The 15,849-nt window shown below is 41.8% G+C and overlaps 1 protein-coding gene across 1 annotated transcript; it reads right to left on the reverse strand.

Moving 5' to 3' along the window:
* Positions 1-1,736: 1,736 nt before the first annotated feature.
* Positions 1,737-15,849, reverse strand: LOC139475271 (dnaJ homolog subfamily C member 27-like). The gene is made up of 7 exons (XM_071258507.1): positions 15,451-15,849; positions 12,706-12,788; positions 12,029-12,098; positions 11,075-11,239; positions 6,427-6,543; positions 5,314-5,474; positions 1,737-4,380 (listed from the first exon to the last, which is right to left on the reverse strand). The coding sequence occupies exons 1-7, from the start codon at positions 15,520-15,522 to the stop codon at positions 4,248-4,250; spliced, it is 801 nt and encodes a 266-aa protein (XP_071114608.1). The 5' UTR covers positions 15,523-15,849; the 3' UTR covers positions 1,737-4,247.

Below are 15,849 nucleotides of genomic sequence, written 5' to 3' on the forward strand. Positions count from 1 at the left end.
CATATCCTGGAAATCCAACCAGAAATACACTTTCACAGATCCATTTTGTGAACTATTTTTAATGCTTTTACAGCTATTTGTGCAGTACTTCAAAACTCAAGAATGATTGGTTCTGGCATGGATAGCCCACTAATGTCAGCATAACATCTAGATGTGTTTCACTATCACCCTGGTAGATACTATACAAGAAATATCTCATGTAAACATCACCTTGTCATATCTTCAATCATTCTTGGTTCCAAGACACCCTGATAAAAACCACACACGAGTAAATACACTTATTATGTTGGAACAGTACCTTAGTCACACTACATGATGTCTCACACTCAGACAGATGGAGGACAATAACGATCATCAGTTATCAAAGCAGAGGGAAGCTTGATAACAATTTGAGTGAGTGAGTTTGGTTTAACGCTGCTTTTAACAGTATTCCAGTTATATCGTGGCGTGTCAGCTTAATGTGGGAGGAAAGCCCGAAGTGATGCAGGTCTCTGACGTTTATCACTTGGTGAAACCCACGAGCACGGGTATGGTGCTGACAAACCTTGAAACATAATCGGGGCGAATCGGGATTCGAACCCTCAATCATAGGTTTCTGGCGTGCCCAAGGGATGCAACTCTGCACAGCGAATCGCAGCGCCTTAGACGACTGGGCCAACCATGCCCCCCAATAACAATTTGAACATGAGTGAGCTTTTAGCAATATTCCAGCAATATCACGGCGGGGGACACCAGAAATGGGCTTCACACAATGTACCCATGTCGGGAATCGACCCCTGATCTTCAGCATGACGAGTGAACGCTTTAAACACTAGCCTACCCGACCATCCCTTGAACATGATGAAGTCTTAGAAAAATGATGACTTTTCTTCTTAAATCAGCTTGTTCACAAACTTTTCATAACTGAATGGTCACTTTGACGTTTATCAAAATTGAAACACCAGTTGTAGTCTTGTTAAATAATTTAAATTCTCAAGTTTGTGTGGCTTCAAGCTTAAAAAATGTGACTTGGGCCTAGAATGTTAACTAATAAAAGTTTGAATGAATAAACTTGGCCTTTGACATATGTGAAACATGAATAATGACACTGACCTTCAAGATCCCCAAGGGTTATTTATGTGTAAGGTGAATCTGGCAGTGTACGGAGCAAGCACTAGTTTACAAGGGCCGATTACATTTGTTTCAAACAGGAAAGAGGAAGGTATTTGAAATGAAGCATGCATATAACCATAACAGTCTACAAGGAAGAAACAAACTTGATAGCACCAAGAGGAAACACAAAGAGACCAAGGTGACCAATCACTATCATGTATAAGGCCAAGCTCCTCACAGCGATATCCCGTTCGTGGAGCTCTCTGTACTATCGCTGCCAGCAGTCAAAGCTCCCCAATGTGATAGGTGGCTACAACCATGCTTGGAGCTGAACTTGCAACCGACTGACCGTTATGTTTACAAACAAGCGATGACTGCTGTGACCCGAATACGCTTACCCCTGCTAAATCATTTTCTTTGTTTGTCAATTTGTATTTCTGTTTCATTACAACTATCATGGAGTTGGTATAGTAAGAATATAAGGGAGAAATTGGTTGATTTTCCGTTTGTCTGCAATCTCAAACCAATCCAATCAAACAAACAAAAAGCTAAATTCACCTGGAGAAATATGGTCAGTCGTAAACCTTTTCAAAATTAACGGTAATGGCATTCCCAAACACATAAACAAAAGTATATACGGGGTTAGAGGGCAAATTTCAAGATTCTTGTAATGGCCGTGCCCACACTAGTGTCAGAGATGTTACCGAGAGTGTAACGAAAGTGTCACGTGCGGGGAAGGAGCGTGGCATAAGGCATACAAGGGGAGATAATAATGTATAGGAAGCACACAATAACTTTCCATGGTTTGTTAGGTATGCTCTACCATGCTTGGAAAATAAAACAAAATTGACATTCTCTCAATCAGTAGCTGTCTGACACCAACACAGATGACTGTAGAGCATCCATATCTCCTCTCGTATGTAACACAGGACATTTCAGCAAAGGATCAACAGCACTTCACTTCACATTTGATTGAGCACAATTGTAGCCACCAAAACTCAATGAATGATGTTATGGTGAAAAATGTCTGATATCCCACCAGAGTCCACCGTGCCAAACCTTGTACAGACAGGTCTCTACACAACATCACCTTGCAAATACTGGATTCAGGTCAACATAACATGACATTCCCAGTTAACAAATAGGAACAGATCAAAAATATTTTTCACTTTGGATGTTCAAGTGGTATATTTATTTTGGCTTGAGACATACCGGTATGTAAAAGAGAAACAGTAAAATATACCTGGACGGATAGTTTATGTTAAAACTGGGACGGATATTTTACAATAAAAACTGGATGAATATATCAAGTTAACAATAAGACAAAAGATGTATAAGCAATAGGTAGTTATATACAGTAACAAATAAATACTGATAGGATAGCATGTAAGAATTCATTACATGCAGAAATCTGAAATCTGTCCAAATTCTTCATATGAAAGAACCATTATCAACTGTAAACAGTTGTTAGATTCAGTATTTGATACAGGCACAACTACGCAGATTATTACCAGTGTGATACAACTTAACCAAATGATGCAAGGAAAAACAGAAGATACGTAAGTTCAGTCAATGTTTTTGTCCCTCAAACCTCAAAATGCAATAATAATACTGATAGCCTGTTGTTCATTGTGAATACAGCAGAAACTGGTTACACTTCAACCCTAGTAATCAGGACAGCCTTGTGCAGAGTCAAACTGTCCAAATGATTAAATATCAGGATCAACAAACCATTTACACGACTGTGTCATCAGGTGATGCATTTCAATGTTTGTAGGTTTGGCTGTGTGTTTGCATCCAAATTTAGCAGTGGCAAATTTAAGGTAACCTATCTCTATCTTGAAAACATGGCAAGTTTATCTCCTACACACCAGTCACCGATCATGACACATATGTCGAGACGTTGAAAACAACGAAACAACTGTGAAATAGACACATTCAATCAAATGTACATGATGTATTGACAATGTAAATAAACAGTAGGCAACCAAACTTCAAAACAGAGTGACAAAACTATTGACCAATAATTGTGTCGGGAAAGGTTCGAGATATAAGGATATGTTTCCACCTCAAGTTATTTGTTCTAAACATGCTAAAGGAATCAACTTTTAACACAGAATACATCTTCCTGATGCAAGGGCGTTGACTGACCAGAAAAGTCCAGTTTCCACCCTTGCTAAACTAGGCTGGTATTCCAGGGTTACATTTTGGCTGGACTAACAAGTCTATGCATAGTCTAATCAAAATCGTCTAACGAACTAGACATTCGATTCATAAACAACATAGATTTCAACTTGCAGATTTCAATTGACAAAAGGAATTGCAAAGCATGTGTACCTCCAATTTGGCATCGACAAATCTTTTCATGTTTTTAATCAAGGTGCTCAAGTGATTTCATGCATTTGGTAAAGGAAGACCCGTTTTATTACAATACAGATCTTGATTATTGATCAGATTGTCAAGACTGGGCACCACCATTTTGTTTGATGGGCACCACCATTTTGTTTGAAGCAAATGCAAGTGATATGAGAGGTGGAATCTGATTAGTCAATAGGAGGGACACAGAAAGGACTAACTCGTAAAAAGCCACTGGTGACGCTACAAATTCCAGCCTGGTTTGGCACGGGTGGAAACTGGACTTTTATGGTCAGATAACGCCTCTGGAAGATGCACATGTTATTGTTACCAACAAATTGTCATGTAAAATGCATAATCATGATAATGTTGTTTAATGGCAATTAACAATTCATTTCAAGGAGCTGACTGCAGTCTTTGCTCCAAACTACAAATCTGTCTCCCGTTCCATAGAGCGATTATTGTACTTGTATGTTAAAACATGGGTATTATGTTAATTGTAGTCCAAAGGTCACTTAGTTGAACGGGTCCTGAAGTATCGTCAAGTTACTATTACTCATATTAGTACATTGTGGTCAACATGGTCAAAATAGAAACAAAACTATTTGACCAGACGCCTGACTTTGACTGTGTTTTGAATTCGAGACAAAATAGAGGATGAAGTATGCCAGAACATTGCAGTCTCCTTGAATGATCTTAAACCCATGAACCTAATCATGTAAACATGGGTAGATAGTTAATGAATACATCATTGCATGAGTGAATTCCATTGCATGAAGTGATGATATCCATGGCTGTTGTTACTGACATCGTTTCAACAAGGCTGTGCGAGCTGACACTAACAACTTGAAGGCGTCTTCACTTCCTGGTGCCACGCTCTTGTCAGGATGCAGCAACACGGCCAGCTTCCTGTACGCTTTGTTCACATCATCCCTGGGGAAACACAACACACACTTGTTACACAACACCATGGAGTTGACAGAAGCGTCATGTTACTGTATGTGAGCAGTGATGAACACTTTTCGTTTTTTGTTTCTCGGACTATCAAAATACCGCTGAGATGGATGCTTAGGGATGACATTAGACCATATGCTGAAATGGATTCTGGCCTAACCATAACATTTCCACACCTTACGTGATGTCTAGTTAACTTTGTTTCAGTAAAAACAAATATTTTATCAATATCAAAAGAAAGTCAAAGTTGTGTAGTTTATCAGCACAATATACTATGACATGTTTGCCTCTTGGACAAACTATCCTACTATGACCAAGGTGCATCTTTTCAACTCTCAATAAAATCTAATCGATTACTCTGATACCATACGTCTCTGCACTGATTAAGATCTCACAATACCTCTATACAGGTTGCATCACAAGAACACTGAGCGAAATTAGACTGACAAATCTAAAAGGAGGCGTGGGTTCTTGAGCCAACCAGCTGTCAGCTTTCCAAAACAATTCGGCTTCCTTTTATTATCACCTTGATTCGGAAATGTTTCGATTTGTATAGCAGTAAACGAACACAGAACACAAATATTCTTTGCCACTGTGCTCAGAAAGCACAGGATGTGTGAAATATCCACAGCAATATAATGGTACCACTATACTTTCTTCTTGTAATTTTATTTTGTTTTCGAGAAACAAAAAACATATAAGCTGGTTTGAATGCTCCACTCACTCAAACTGAGAATTTAGAATCCTTGACACTGATTGGCTGATGAGAAAGTTCACCTGACACAACATCCAAAGGAACTGACCTCTGATCTTCACACAGATAGGCATCATGTCGGAGTAACAGATCTGACGTTAATGAGGTGTTTTTAACCCAACAAAAATTAACATGGTGTTAAATCCTTCTACACTTACTTGGATGCCCCTGGAGAGAGACCGAGCCTCTCGAAGTCTGACTTAGAATTTTTTAGCCTCTGTATGGCATCAATCTGCTCCTTGGTGTATCCAAGCTGCGTCTGTACAGGAAGTCTCTTCCCACCGTTGTCTACTGTACTCACAACTCCATCAAACAACATCTGCAGTGGGGATAAAAAGGCATATTAGGGAATGTTAACCATTTCCTAATTTTCCTATAACAGCATGCATCTATGACCTTGATGACTATAAGATAACTTTGTGTTGAGTTCTATTTCCCTACAAAGCTTGCCTGTGTACGATTTCCCTACAAATCTTATATGAGTACTATTTCCCTACTAAGTTTGTATTAGTACTATTTCCCTACAAAGCTTGCCTGTGTACTATTTCCCTACTAAGCTTGCATGAGTACTATTTCCCTACTCAGCTTATATGAGTACTATTTCCCTACTAAACTTATATGAGTACTATTTCCCTACTAAGCTTGCCTTTGTACTATTTCCCTACTAAGCTTGCATGAGTACTATTTCCTTACCAAGCATATATGAGTACCTTTTCCCTACTAAGCTTGTATGAGTACTATTTCCCTACTTAGCTTGCCTTTGTACTATTTCCCTACTAAGCTTATAAGAGTACTATTTCCCTACTAAGCTTGTGTGAGTACTATTTCCCTACTAAACATGATAAGCTTGCCTGTGTACTATTTCCCTACTAAGCTTGTTTCACTTCTGGCTGGTAATATACCTGATGTGCAAGGCATGTTAAAGTGTGTACTTGAAGTAAGGCAGGTACCTGTACATGCACAAATTAGGTATATATAAGTATTACTATAAATTACATAAACATAAGTATTACTGCAGGTCCTGTAGTTGATTAAACATAAAATATGTGCAATGGAATCAATTAGTGTTGAAGCCTAGTTAATTATTAGTTTGCAATGCCTTATGTGGCCATTTTGATTTCCTCGTTCAGAACATTTTGACGACCATGCTTTCTCATATGAGTCACTTGTGACATGAAGCATAGGAATACCAGGGCCTAATCCCAACAAGCCGGCAATTCTAGAGATTGCGTGTTAAAATAGCAGACATCCAATGCAAGGGAGGCAACTACCTGAAACATGTCATTGATTCCCTCCCCTGTCTGTGCTGACACTTCAAAGTAGTTGTAGCCACGAGAATCTGCCCACAGTCGGCCCTCCATTTCATCAACAGCTCGTTTCTTGTCAATCTACAATATGTATCATACTTGATAAAAGCAAAATCACAATGATTTCTTATTTGTGACCAACGGTGTTGTAATCTTTTCATCGTATTACCATAAACACTTCATCTCTGACCTTGTTAGCACACACACACAAGGGTGTCCATCTCTGACCTTGTTAGCACACACACAAGGGTGTCCATCTCTCACCTTGTTAGCACACACACACAAGGGTGTCCATTCCTCACCTTGTTAGCACACACACAAGGGTGTCCATCTCTCACCTTACCTTGTTAGCACACACAAAGGGTGTCCATCTCTTACCTTACCTTGCTAGCACGCACACAAGGGTGTCCATCTCTCACCTTACCTTGTTAGCACACACACAAGGGTGTCCATCTCTCACCTTGTTAGCACACACACACAAGCGTGTCCATTCCTCACCTTGTTAGCACACACACAAGGGTGTCCATCTCTCACCTCACCTTGTTAGCACACACACACAAGGGTGTCCATCTCTCACCTTGTTAGCACACACACAAGGGTGTCCATTCCTCACCTTGTTAGCACACACAAAAGGGTGTCCATCTCTCACCTCACCTTGTTAGCACACACATAAGCGTGTCCATTCCTCACCTTGTTAGCACACACACAAGGGTGTCCATCTCTCACCTTACCTTGTTAGCACACACACAAGGGTGTCCATCTCTCACCTTACCTTGTTAGCACACACACAAGGGTGTCCATCTCTCACCTTACCTTGTTAGCACACACACACAAGGGTGTCCATCTCTCACCTTGTTAGCAAACACACACAAGGGTGTCCATCTCTCACCTTACCTTGTTAGCACACACACACAAGGGTGTCCATTCCTCACCTTGTTAGCACAGACACACAAGGGTGTCGATCTCTCATCTTGTTAGCAAACACACAAGGGTGTCCACCTCAACCTTGTTAGCACACACACAAGGGTGTCCATCTCTCACCTTGTTAGCACACACACACAAGGGTGTCCATTCCCCACCTTGTTAGCACACACACACAAGGGTGTCCATCTCTCACCTTACCTTATTAGCACACACACAAGGGTGTCTATTCTTCACCTTGTTAGCAAACACACACAAGGGTGTCCATCTCTCACCTTACCTTGTGAGCACACACACAAGAGTGTCAATTCCTCACCTTCTTAGCACACACACACAAGGGTGTCCATCTCTCACCTTGTTAGCACACACACAAGGGTGTCCATCTCTCACCTTGTTAGCACACACACAAGGGTGCCCATCTCTCACCTTGTTAGCACACACACACAAAGGCATACATCTCTTACCTTGTTAGCAAACACACACAAGGGTGTCCATCTCTCACCTTGTTACCACACACAAGGGTGTCCATCCCTTACCTTGTTAGCACACACGCACAAGGGTGTCCATTCCTGACCTTGTTAGCACACACACACAAGGGTGTCCATTCCTGACCTTGTTAGCACACACACACAAGGGTGTCCATCTCTCACCGTGTTAGCACACACACAAGGGTGTCCATCCCTCACCTTGTTAGCACACACACACAAGGGTGTCCATCTCTCACCTTACCTTGTTAGCACACACACACAAGGGTGTCCATCTCTCACCTTGTTAGCACACACACAAGGGTGTCCATTCCTCACCTTGTTAGCACACACACACAAGGGTGTCCATTCCTCACCTTGTTAGCACACACACAAGGGTGTCCATCTCTAACCTTACCTTGTTAGCACACACACAAGGATGTCCATCTCTCACCTTACCTTGTTAGCACACACACACAAGGGTGTCCATCTCTCACCTTGTTAGCACACACACACAAGGGTGTCCATCTCTCACCTTACCTTGTTAGCACACACACACAAGGGTGTCCATCTCTCACCTTGTTAGCACACACATAAGCGTGTCCATTCCTCACCTTGTTAGCACACACACAAGGGTGTCCATCTCTCACCTCACCTTGTTAGCACACACACACAAGGGTGTCCATTCCTGACCTTGTTAGCACACACACACAAGGGTGTCCATTCCTGACCTTGTTAGCACATACACACAAGGGTGTCCATCTCTCACCTTGTTAGCACACACACAAGGGTGTCCATCTCTCACCTTGTTAGCACACACACACAAGGGTGTCCATCTCTCACCTTACCTTGTTAGCACACACACACAAGGGTGTCCATCTCTCACCGTGTTAGCACACACACAAGGGTGTCCATCCCTCACCTTGTTAGCACACACACAAGGGTGTCCATTCCTCACCTTGTTAGCACACACACACAAGGGTGTCCATTCCTTACCTTGTTAGCAGACACACAAGGGTGTCCATCTCTAAAATTACCTTGTTAGCACACACACAAGGATGTCCATCTCTCACCTTACCTTGTTAGCACACACACACAAGGGTGTCCATCTCTCACCTTGTTAGCACACACACACAAGGGTGTCCATCTCTCACCTTACCTTGTTAGCACACACACACAAGGGTGTCCATCTCTCACCTTGTTAGCACACACATAAGCGTGTCCATTCCTCACCTTGTTAGCACACACACAAAGGTGTCCATCTCTCACCTCACCTTGTTAGCACACACACACAAGGGTGTCCATTCCTGACCTTGTTAGCACACACACACAAGGGTGTCCATTCCTGACCTTGTTAGCACATACACACAAGGGTGTCCATCTCTCACCTTGTTAGCAGACACACAAGGGTGCCCATCTCTCACCTTGTTAGCACACACACACAAAGGCATACATCTCTTACCTTGTTAGCAAACACACACAAGGGTGTCCATCTCTCACCTTGTTACCACACACAAGGGTGTCCATCCCTTACCTTGTTAGCACACACGCACAAGGGTGTCCATTCCTGACCTTGTTAGCACACACACACAAGGGTGTCCATTCCTGACCTTGTTAGCACACACACACAAGGGTGTCCATCTCTCACCGTGTTAGCACACACACAAGGGTGTCCATCCCTCACCTTGTTAGCACACACACACAAGGGTGTCCATCTCTCACCTTACCTTGTTAGCACACACACACAAGGGTGTCCATCTCTCACCTTGTTAGCACACACACAAGGGTGTCCATTCCTCACCTTGTTAGCACACACACACAAGGGTGTCCATTCCTCACCTAGTTAGCACACACACAAGGGTGTCCATCTCTAACCTTACCTTGTTAGCACACACACAAGGATGTCCATCTCTCACCTTACCTTGTTAGCACACACACACAAGGGTGTCCATCTCTCACCTTGTTAGCACACACACACAAGGGTGTCCATCTCTCACCTTACCTTGTTAGCACACACACACAAGGGTGTCCATCTCTCACCTTGTTAGCACACACATAAGCGTGTCCATTCCTCACCTTGTTAGCACACACACAAGGGTGTCCATCTCTCACCTCACCTTGTTAGCACACACACACAAGGGTGTCCATTCCTGACCTTGTTAGCACACACACACAAGGGTGTCCATTCCTGACCTTGTTAGCACATACACACAAGGGTGTCCATCTCTCACCTTGTTAGCAGACACACAAGGGTGTCCATCTCTCACCTTGTTAGCACACACACACAAGGGTGTCCATCTCTCACCTTACCTTGTTAGCACACACACACAAGGGTGTCCATCTCTCACCGTGTTAGCACACACACAAGGGTGTCCATCCCTCACCTTGTTAGCACACACACACAAGGGTGTCCATCTCTCACCTTACCTTGTTAGCACACACACACAAGGGTGTCCATCTCTCACCTTGTTAGCACACACACAAGGGTGTCCATTCCTCACCTTGTTAGCACACACACACAAGGGTGTCCATTCCTTACCTTGTTAGCAGACACACAAGGGTGTCCATCTCTAAAATTACCTTGTTAGCACACACACAAGGATGTCCATCTCTCACCTTACCTTGTTAGCACACACACACAAGGGTGTCCATCTCTCACCTTGTTAGCACACACACACAAGGGTGTCCATCTCTCACCTTACCTTGTTAGCACACACACACAAGGGTGTCCATCTCTCACCTTGTTAGCACACACATAAGCGTGTCCATTCCTCACCTTGTTAGCACACACACAAAGGTGTCCATCTCTCACCTCACCTTGTTAGCACACACACACAAGGGTGTCCATTCCTGACCTTGTTAGCACACACACACAAGGGTGTCCATTCCTGACCTTGTTAGCACATACACACAAGGGTGTCCATCTCTCACCTTGTTAGCAGACACACAAGGGTGTCCATCTCTCACATTGTTAGCACACACACAAGGGTGTTCATCTCTCACCTTGTTAGGACATACACACAAGGGCACCCATCTCCCACCTTGTTAGCACACACACACAAGGGCATCCATCTCTCACCTTGTTAGCAAACACACACAAGGGTGTCCATCTCTCACCTTGTTAGCACTCACACAAGGGTGTCCATCTCTCACCTTGTTAGCAAACACACACCAGGGTGTCCATCTCTCACCTTGTTAGCATACACACAAGAGTATCCATCTCTCACCTTGTTAGCACACACACACACAATGGTGTTGTCAACCTCGGTCTTGTCTCCCATCTCATTGTGCATCTCCTGCACCCAAGCATCCAGAGACTCGAAGCTCACACGGTCAGACACATCGAACACAAGAATCGCACCCTGTGCATCTCGGTAGAACTCATTGCGAACCTAGAACATAGCATGTGACTTGCATCATAAAACAAACACCACAAATGTATCCACACTTTTCTTATAATATCAACATCTAAGTACATATCAACTTTGCTTCAAATGGTCACCAAATCAGTCATTGTGAACTACTGTTCATTCAGATCTTTGGATTCTAAATTCAAGCACTTTTAAGCACTTTTCAAGGAAAAACATTTGTTTTCTAGGACTCTTTTCTTGATTCACAATGCCCAAATCCAATAAATTTAACCCCAACAATGACTAACCAGTTTTTCTGGTGAAGGCTGCTTTGTCTGTGACTTAAGCGCACTTTCCCCCATCATACCAAAATTAATTTCCTTCCTGTTTCACACACCAATTGGTTCTTTGAAACTTTAAAACACATTTCCCTATGATTTGAACACAATTTGACTATTTTCCGGATCCTCTGTTTGGTCTGTCGCAGAAACAGGAACCAGTCTAAAGTTTCAAGTGCTGCTCATGATAATGTTAATAAAACTATATTCAGAAATAAAATGAGCAAAGGAATTAATGCACGTAACCCACAGAAAGAAGACAGTCTTTCTTTTTGTGTTTTAAGCAGCAGGATATAAACAATGCATTTAATCTTGACCGATCATAATTTTCAGTAGCAATTTTGTTACAGCTCCGTTCTTATTGACATTCCTGCACTTTTCAAGAAGTGTAAAAAATAATCCAGCTCTTCGATGGTACAATGGCAGAATCAATACATACTAAGGTAACTACTTTCACAACTTTAACATTACAACAAAAGAAGATGCATCTTACCTCATAAAATATGGGATGCCCTGCCATATCGAAGATGTTGACTTTAACATCTCGGTCCTTCACACTGATCCTGCAACAGACAAGATGATGATCACATTAAACAATGACCACAATCTTTGCCACAATAGCTTCATTTGCTTACCACCTTGATTTTAAAAAGTCAATCTCAGCAACAACAAAAAATGCCACCGAACACAAATACACACTCTAATAGTACCACTTTTCTATCAAGATGCCATGTTGTAGGCTGTAGATAATATCCATAACAATAAAACTTGTACTGAGAATTTGAAAGCCTTAACACTCATTGGCTGAGCAGAAAATTCACCTCACAAGACCTCCTTTGGAGATATTCTCAGATCTTCAGGCAGAGATGTATCATATTTGAGCAAAAGATCTGATTTGTGGAGAGATTAGATAATAGCCTCATTATCATTACTAAGTAAAACTAACATTACTGTGGTAGAAACAAACAGTTTTAGTCCACTAGTCCTTATAATGATAACATATAGCAAAACCCTGAAAAAGGGTAAATTTCTAGTAGTCCTTATGATACCTTAACTATTGGGCAGTTTGGCAAGGACTACAGGACTAGTGCCGCTGCATTAATAACATAATTAATAATTAAAAAATCAGAACAATAACCACCAAATGAAAATGAACAGTGATGTACTTACTTGGTGACGCCATAGTCGATGCCTATAGTAGCCAAGTATTTGTGGACAAACCTCTTCTCACAATAACGTTTGATTATACAGCTCTGGAAGGCAAGCACAAGGATAGTATTGTTAAATGTTTTTGTTCTAATTTACCTGATCCATCTTGGATGATGTTAACTCACTATTCTCAGGGTAGTTTCATATGTATAAGATGTTTCTTCAAATATCAGAAATCTGGTGTTTTGCTTTGCATACCATGTTAAATAAAAATCTGTTGGATGTAGACTTCTTGGATTCTCAACCTTAACTAGTAGTAAGACAATACAACGATGCATCGGTGGATAGCGATTTTTAACTTCTCTCAAAGTCGCACACACTAAATAAAAGTATTGAATCTTATCATAAATATATTCTTTAACAAATATTACACCAAACACTTTATTACATGTACTAGTGAAAATGAGTAGTGAAAACGTAAATATTTTCATCCATTGCAGCATACTTGACACTGCCAACTGTAAATTGATGATGTGCCAGGTATTTGGCCATCCTGTCTATGAAAAAGATGGCTTACACTACACAGATAATAGCACATGCAAGTATCGTGATACGTATCAGATCGTGAGCAAAGTATCGTGATACGTATCAGATCGCGCATATGGTGTATTGTCTGAGGCCTAAGCCCAACCAATACTAAAAAACGTGTACATGCATAAGAATCGCCAGTTGATTGATTAAATGAAAAACAATGATGCCTCACACCCTGATTTGGAACATTTGACCATTGCTACAGGAGTGAGTGAGTGAGTTGGGTTTAACGCTGCTTTTAATAGTATTCCAGTTATATCGCGGCGTGTCAGCCTCATGTGGGAGGAAAGCCCTAAGTGATGCAGGTCTCAGACGTTAACCACTTCGGTGAAACCCACGAGCACAGGCATGGTGCTGACAAATCTAGAAACATAATCGGGGCGAACCAGGATTCGAACCCACAATCATAGGTTTCTGGCGTGCTTAAGGGACGCAACTCTGCACAGCGAATCGTGGCACCATAGACGACTGGGCCACCCTTGCCCCCCCATTGCTACAGGAGCAAGTAGCATATGAGGTGGAGGGATAATAACAGTCATGGCCATTGCAATCCCATGTGGAGCTTCATAGTACTGCTCGTTAGTACAAGCATTCTTAATTGAGCGTTTTATGTTACTGTAACCTTAGAAACAGTAACATAATGATTGTGACAGTTGGAAGTCAGTTATGCTTTGGTGATGATAAAGTAAACAAGCGTATACACTGAGAGAAGTTGTTGTTTACAACAAATGGTGCTACTCTGGAATTGATAGAACAATATCAACACAATGCAGAACTGAATTTAGCATTAAAAGAAATACTAACTTCAGGGTCAGGGTGATTATAGGTCAGTCAGTATGGTCGGTGTTCAACAAGGACTTACATATTAAGGCTCAGTGTGGGGACACTTGAACCATATGCCACAAAACAAGATAGAGATTCCACTCTGTACTAGTTCGGATCGGAAATGACATGCTCCCAAATCAAATGCAAACTGTGAAGCATGGTTTCCCAGGAGTCACTGTGAGCTAGGGCTAGGACCCACAGTGGGTTAGGGCTAGGACGGGTAACTCGGGTACCCGGGTCGGGTGGGTCCTAGTAGGACCCGGGTACCCACAGGACTACCTGGACCCACGGTTAGTCACGTGATGTATTGTTTTATGACAAAAACTCACTATAGCCTGGTTACACTACAAATCGCTAATGTTTGCATGTTTTCTGACGATGCACACATTCCTTTTGACTTGCTTATGTTTGAGTAAAGATAAAGCTTTAGTCAACTTCAGTGTTCGGATGATCTGATCGTTTGATACATGTATCTAACTCGGTTTTGGCAGGGCTGCGGTTAAACCATTCCCAGTCAGACGTTTTGTTCCCAACTCTTGAAACATAAAGTGGGTACCTGAGTAGGGTCAGGTAATAGGGGGTCAGGTACTCGGGTTGTAAATTTGGAGTCTTCCCAGCCCTACTGTGGGTACAAAATAACTACAGGTGGGTGCAATATGACTGTAGGTGTTATTCATTAAGCTATCCAGGTTTATGAATGAGAGAAAAAACATGGTTCTTTCCATGCTTGCAGTTGCCCTAACATCTTAGGATCAGCATCATGCTGTTTTTTCAATGTTTGCAAATGTTTTGTAACATCTGAAACATCTAGGTTAATATATCGTGATCATATTTCGAAGACAGATGATCATGCTGATGTCATAAAAGCAACGCTATATAACTGGAAATATGACCAATGATCAGCATCTGTGTCAATGTCAATCTGTTTGTTTGTTGAACACCGCACACAGCAATATTACAGTTTTATGACGGTGGTCTGTAAATAATCCAAGTCTGGACCAGACAATCCAGTGATTGACATCATGAGCATGGGTCCACGCAATTGGGATACAATGACATGGATCATCCAAGTCAGCGAGTCTGACCACCCGATCCTGTTAGTCACCTCTCATGACAAGCATACTCGCCTTTTACGGCAAGCATGGGTTGCTGAAGATCTATTCTACGCTGGATCTTCACGGTTCAAATGTCAATCTGAATATTTCAGCACCAAAACATGATTTATAACATGTAAACCCAACACAAACATAGGTTAGGAGGGAATTCTTTGTGAATCTTTAAAAGTTAACTTTGTTCTGAGCAGAAGTGTCAGTGACATGAATAGTCTCGTGGTTATTTATATAAATTTACCTTGCCAGTCTCAGCATTTCCCATACTTATTATCTTGATTCGCAGGGAACGACGAATACCTTTGTTGGACATGATGGATGATATCAGAGAGAGTATGTTTCCCACACTCTCTGTTATTACTGGTAATGTGAGACGAGATTCATCCGTTCAACAAATTGCCAGTGACCCGGTATGTTGTCAAGAACGCTACTTTGTTCAGTTGACATTTCACTTTGATTTTAATCCTATAGGAGCCATTACCGCAAAAGATGAACAAATGTCAAAAAGCCACTCTGCATTTCATAGAAATCCTTCAGAATAAGTTACTTTGTGTCTGTTTCATCTACACTAAGTTGCTAAATTCCTCCGTGTTTCGTCCATGCCCAAATAATGTTGACAACTCAATCGGAAAATGTCGCT

This window comes from Haliotis cracherodii, unplaced genomic scaffold (assembly GCF_022045235.1).
Source record: "Haliotis cracherodii isolate W230 unplaced genomic scaffold, xgHalCrac1.p SCAF_1, whole genome shotgun sequence".
Taxonomy (NCBI): Eukaryota; Metazoa; Mollusca; class Gastropoda; order Lepetellida; family Haliotidae; genus Haliotis; species Haliotis cracherodii.

Bases quoted from the DNA above. Each gene is read 5' to 3' on its own strand.
- LOC139475271 (XM_071258507.1), bottom strand. From the start codon at position 15,522: ATGTCCAACAAAGGTATTCGTCGTTCCCTGCGAATCAAGATAATAAGT. The intron at 6,544-11,074 runs GTGAGAGATGGA...TACATATTGTAG, and splicing joins TGTGTGTGTGTGCTAACAAG to ATTGACAAGAAACGAGCTGT. The intron at 5,475-6,426 runs GTAGTTGCCTCC...TCCCCACTGCAG, and splicing joins GAATCAATGACATGTTTCAG to ATGTTGTTTGATGGAGTTGT.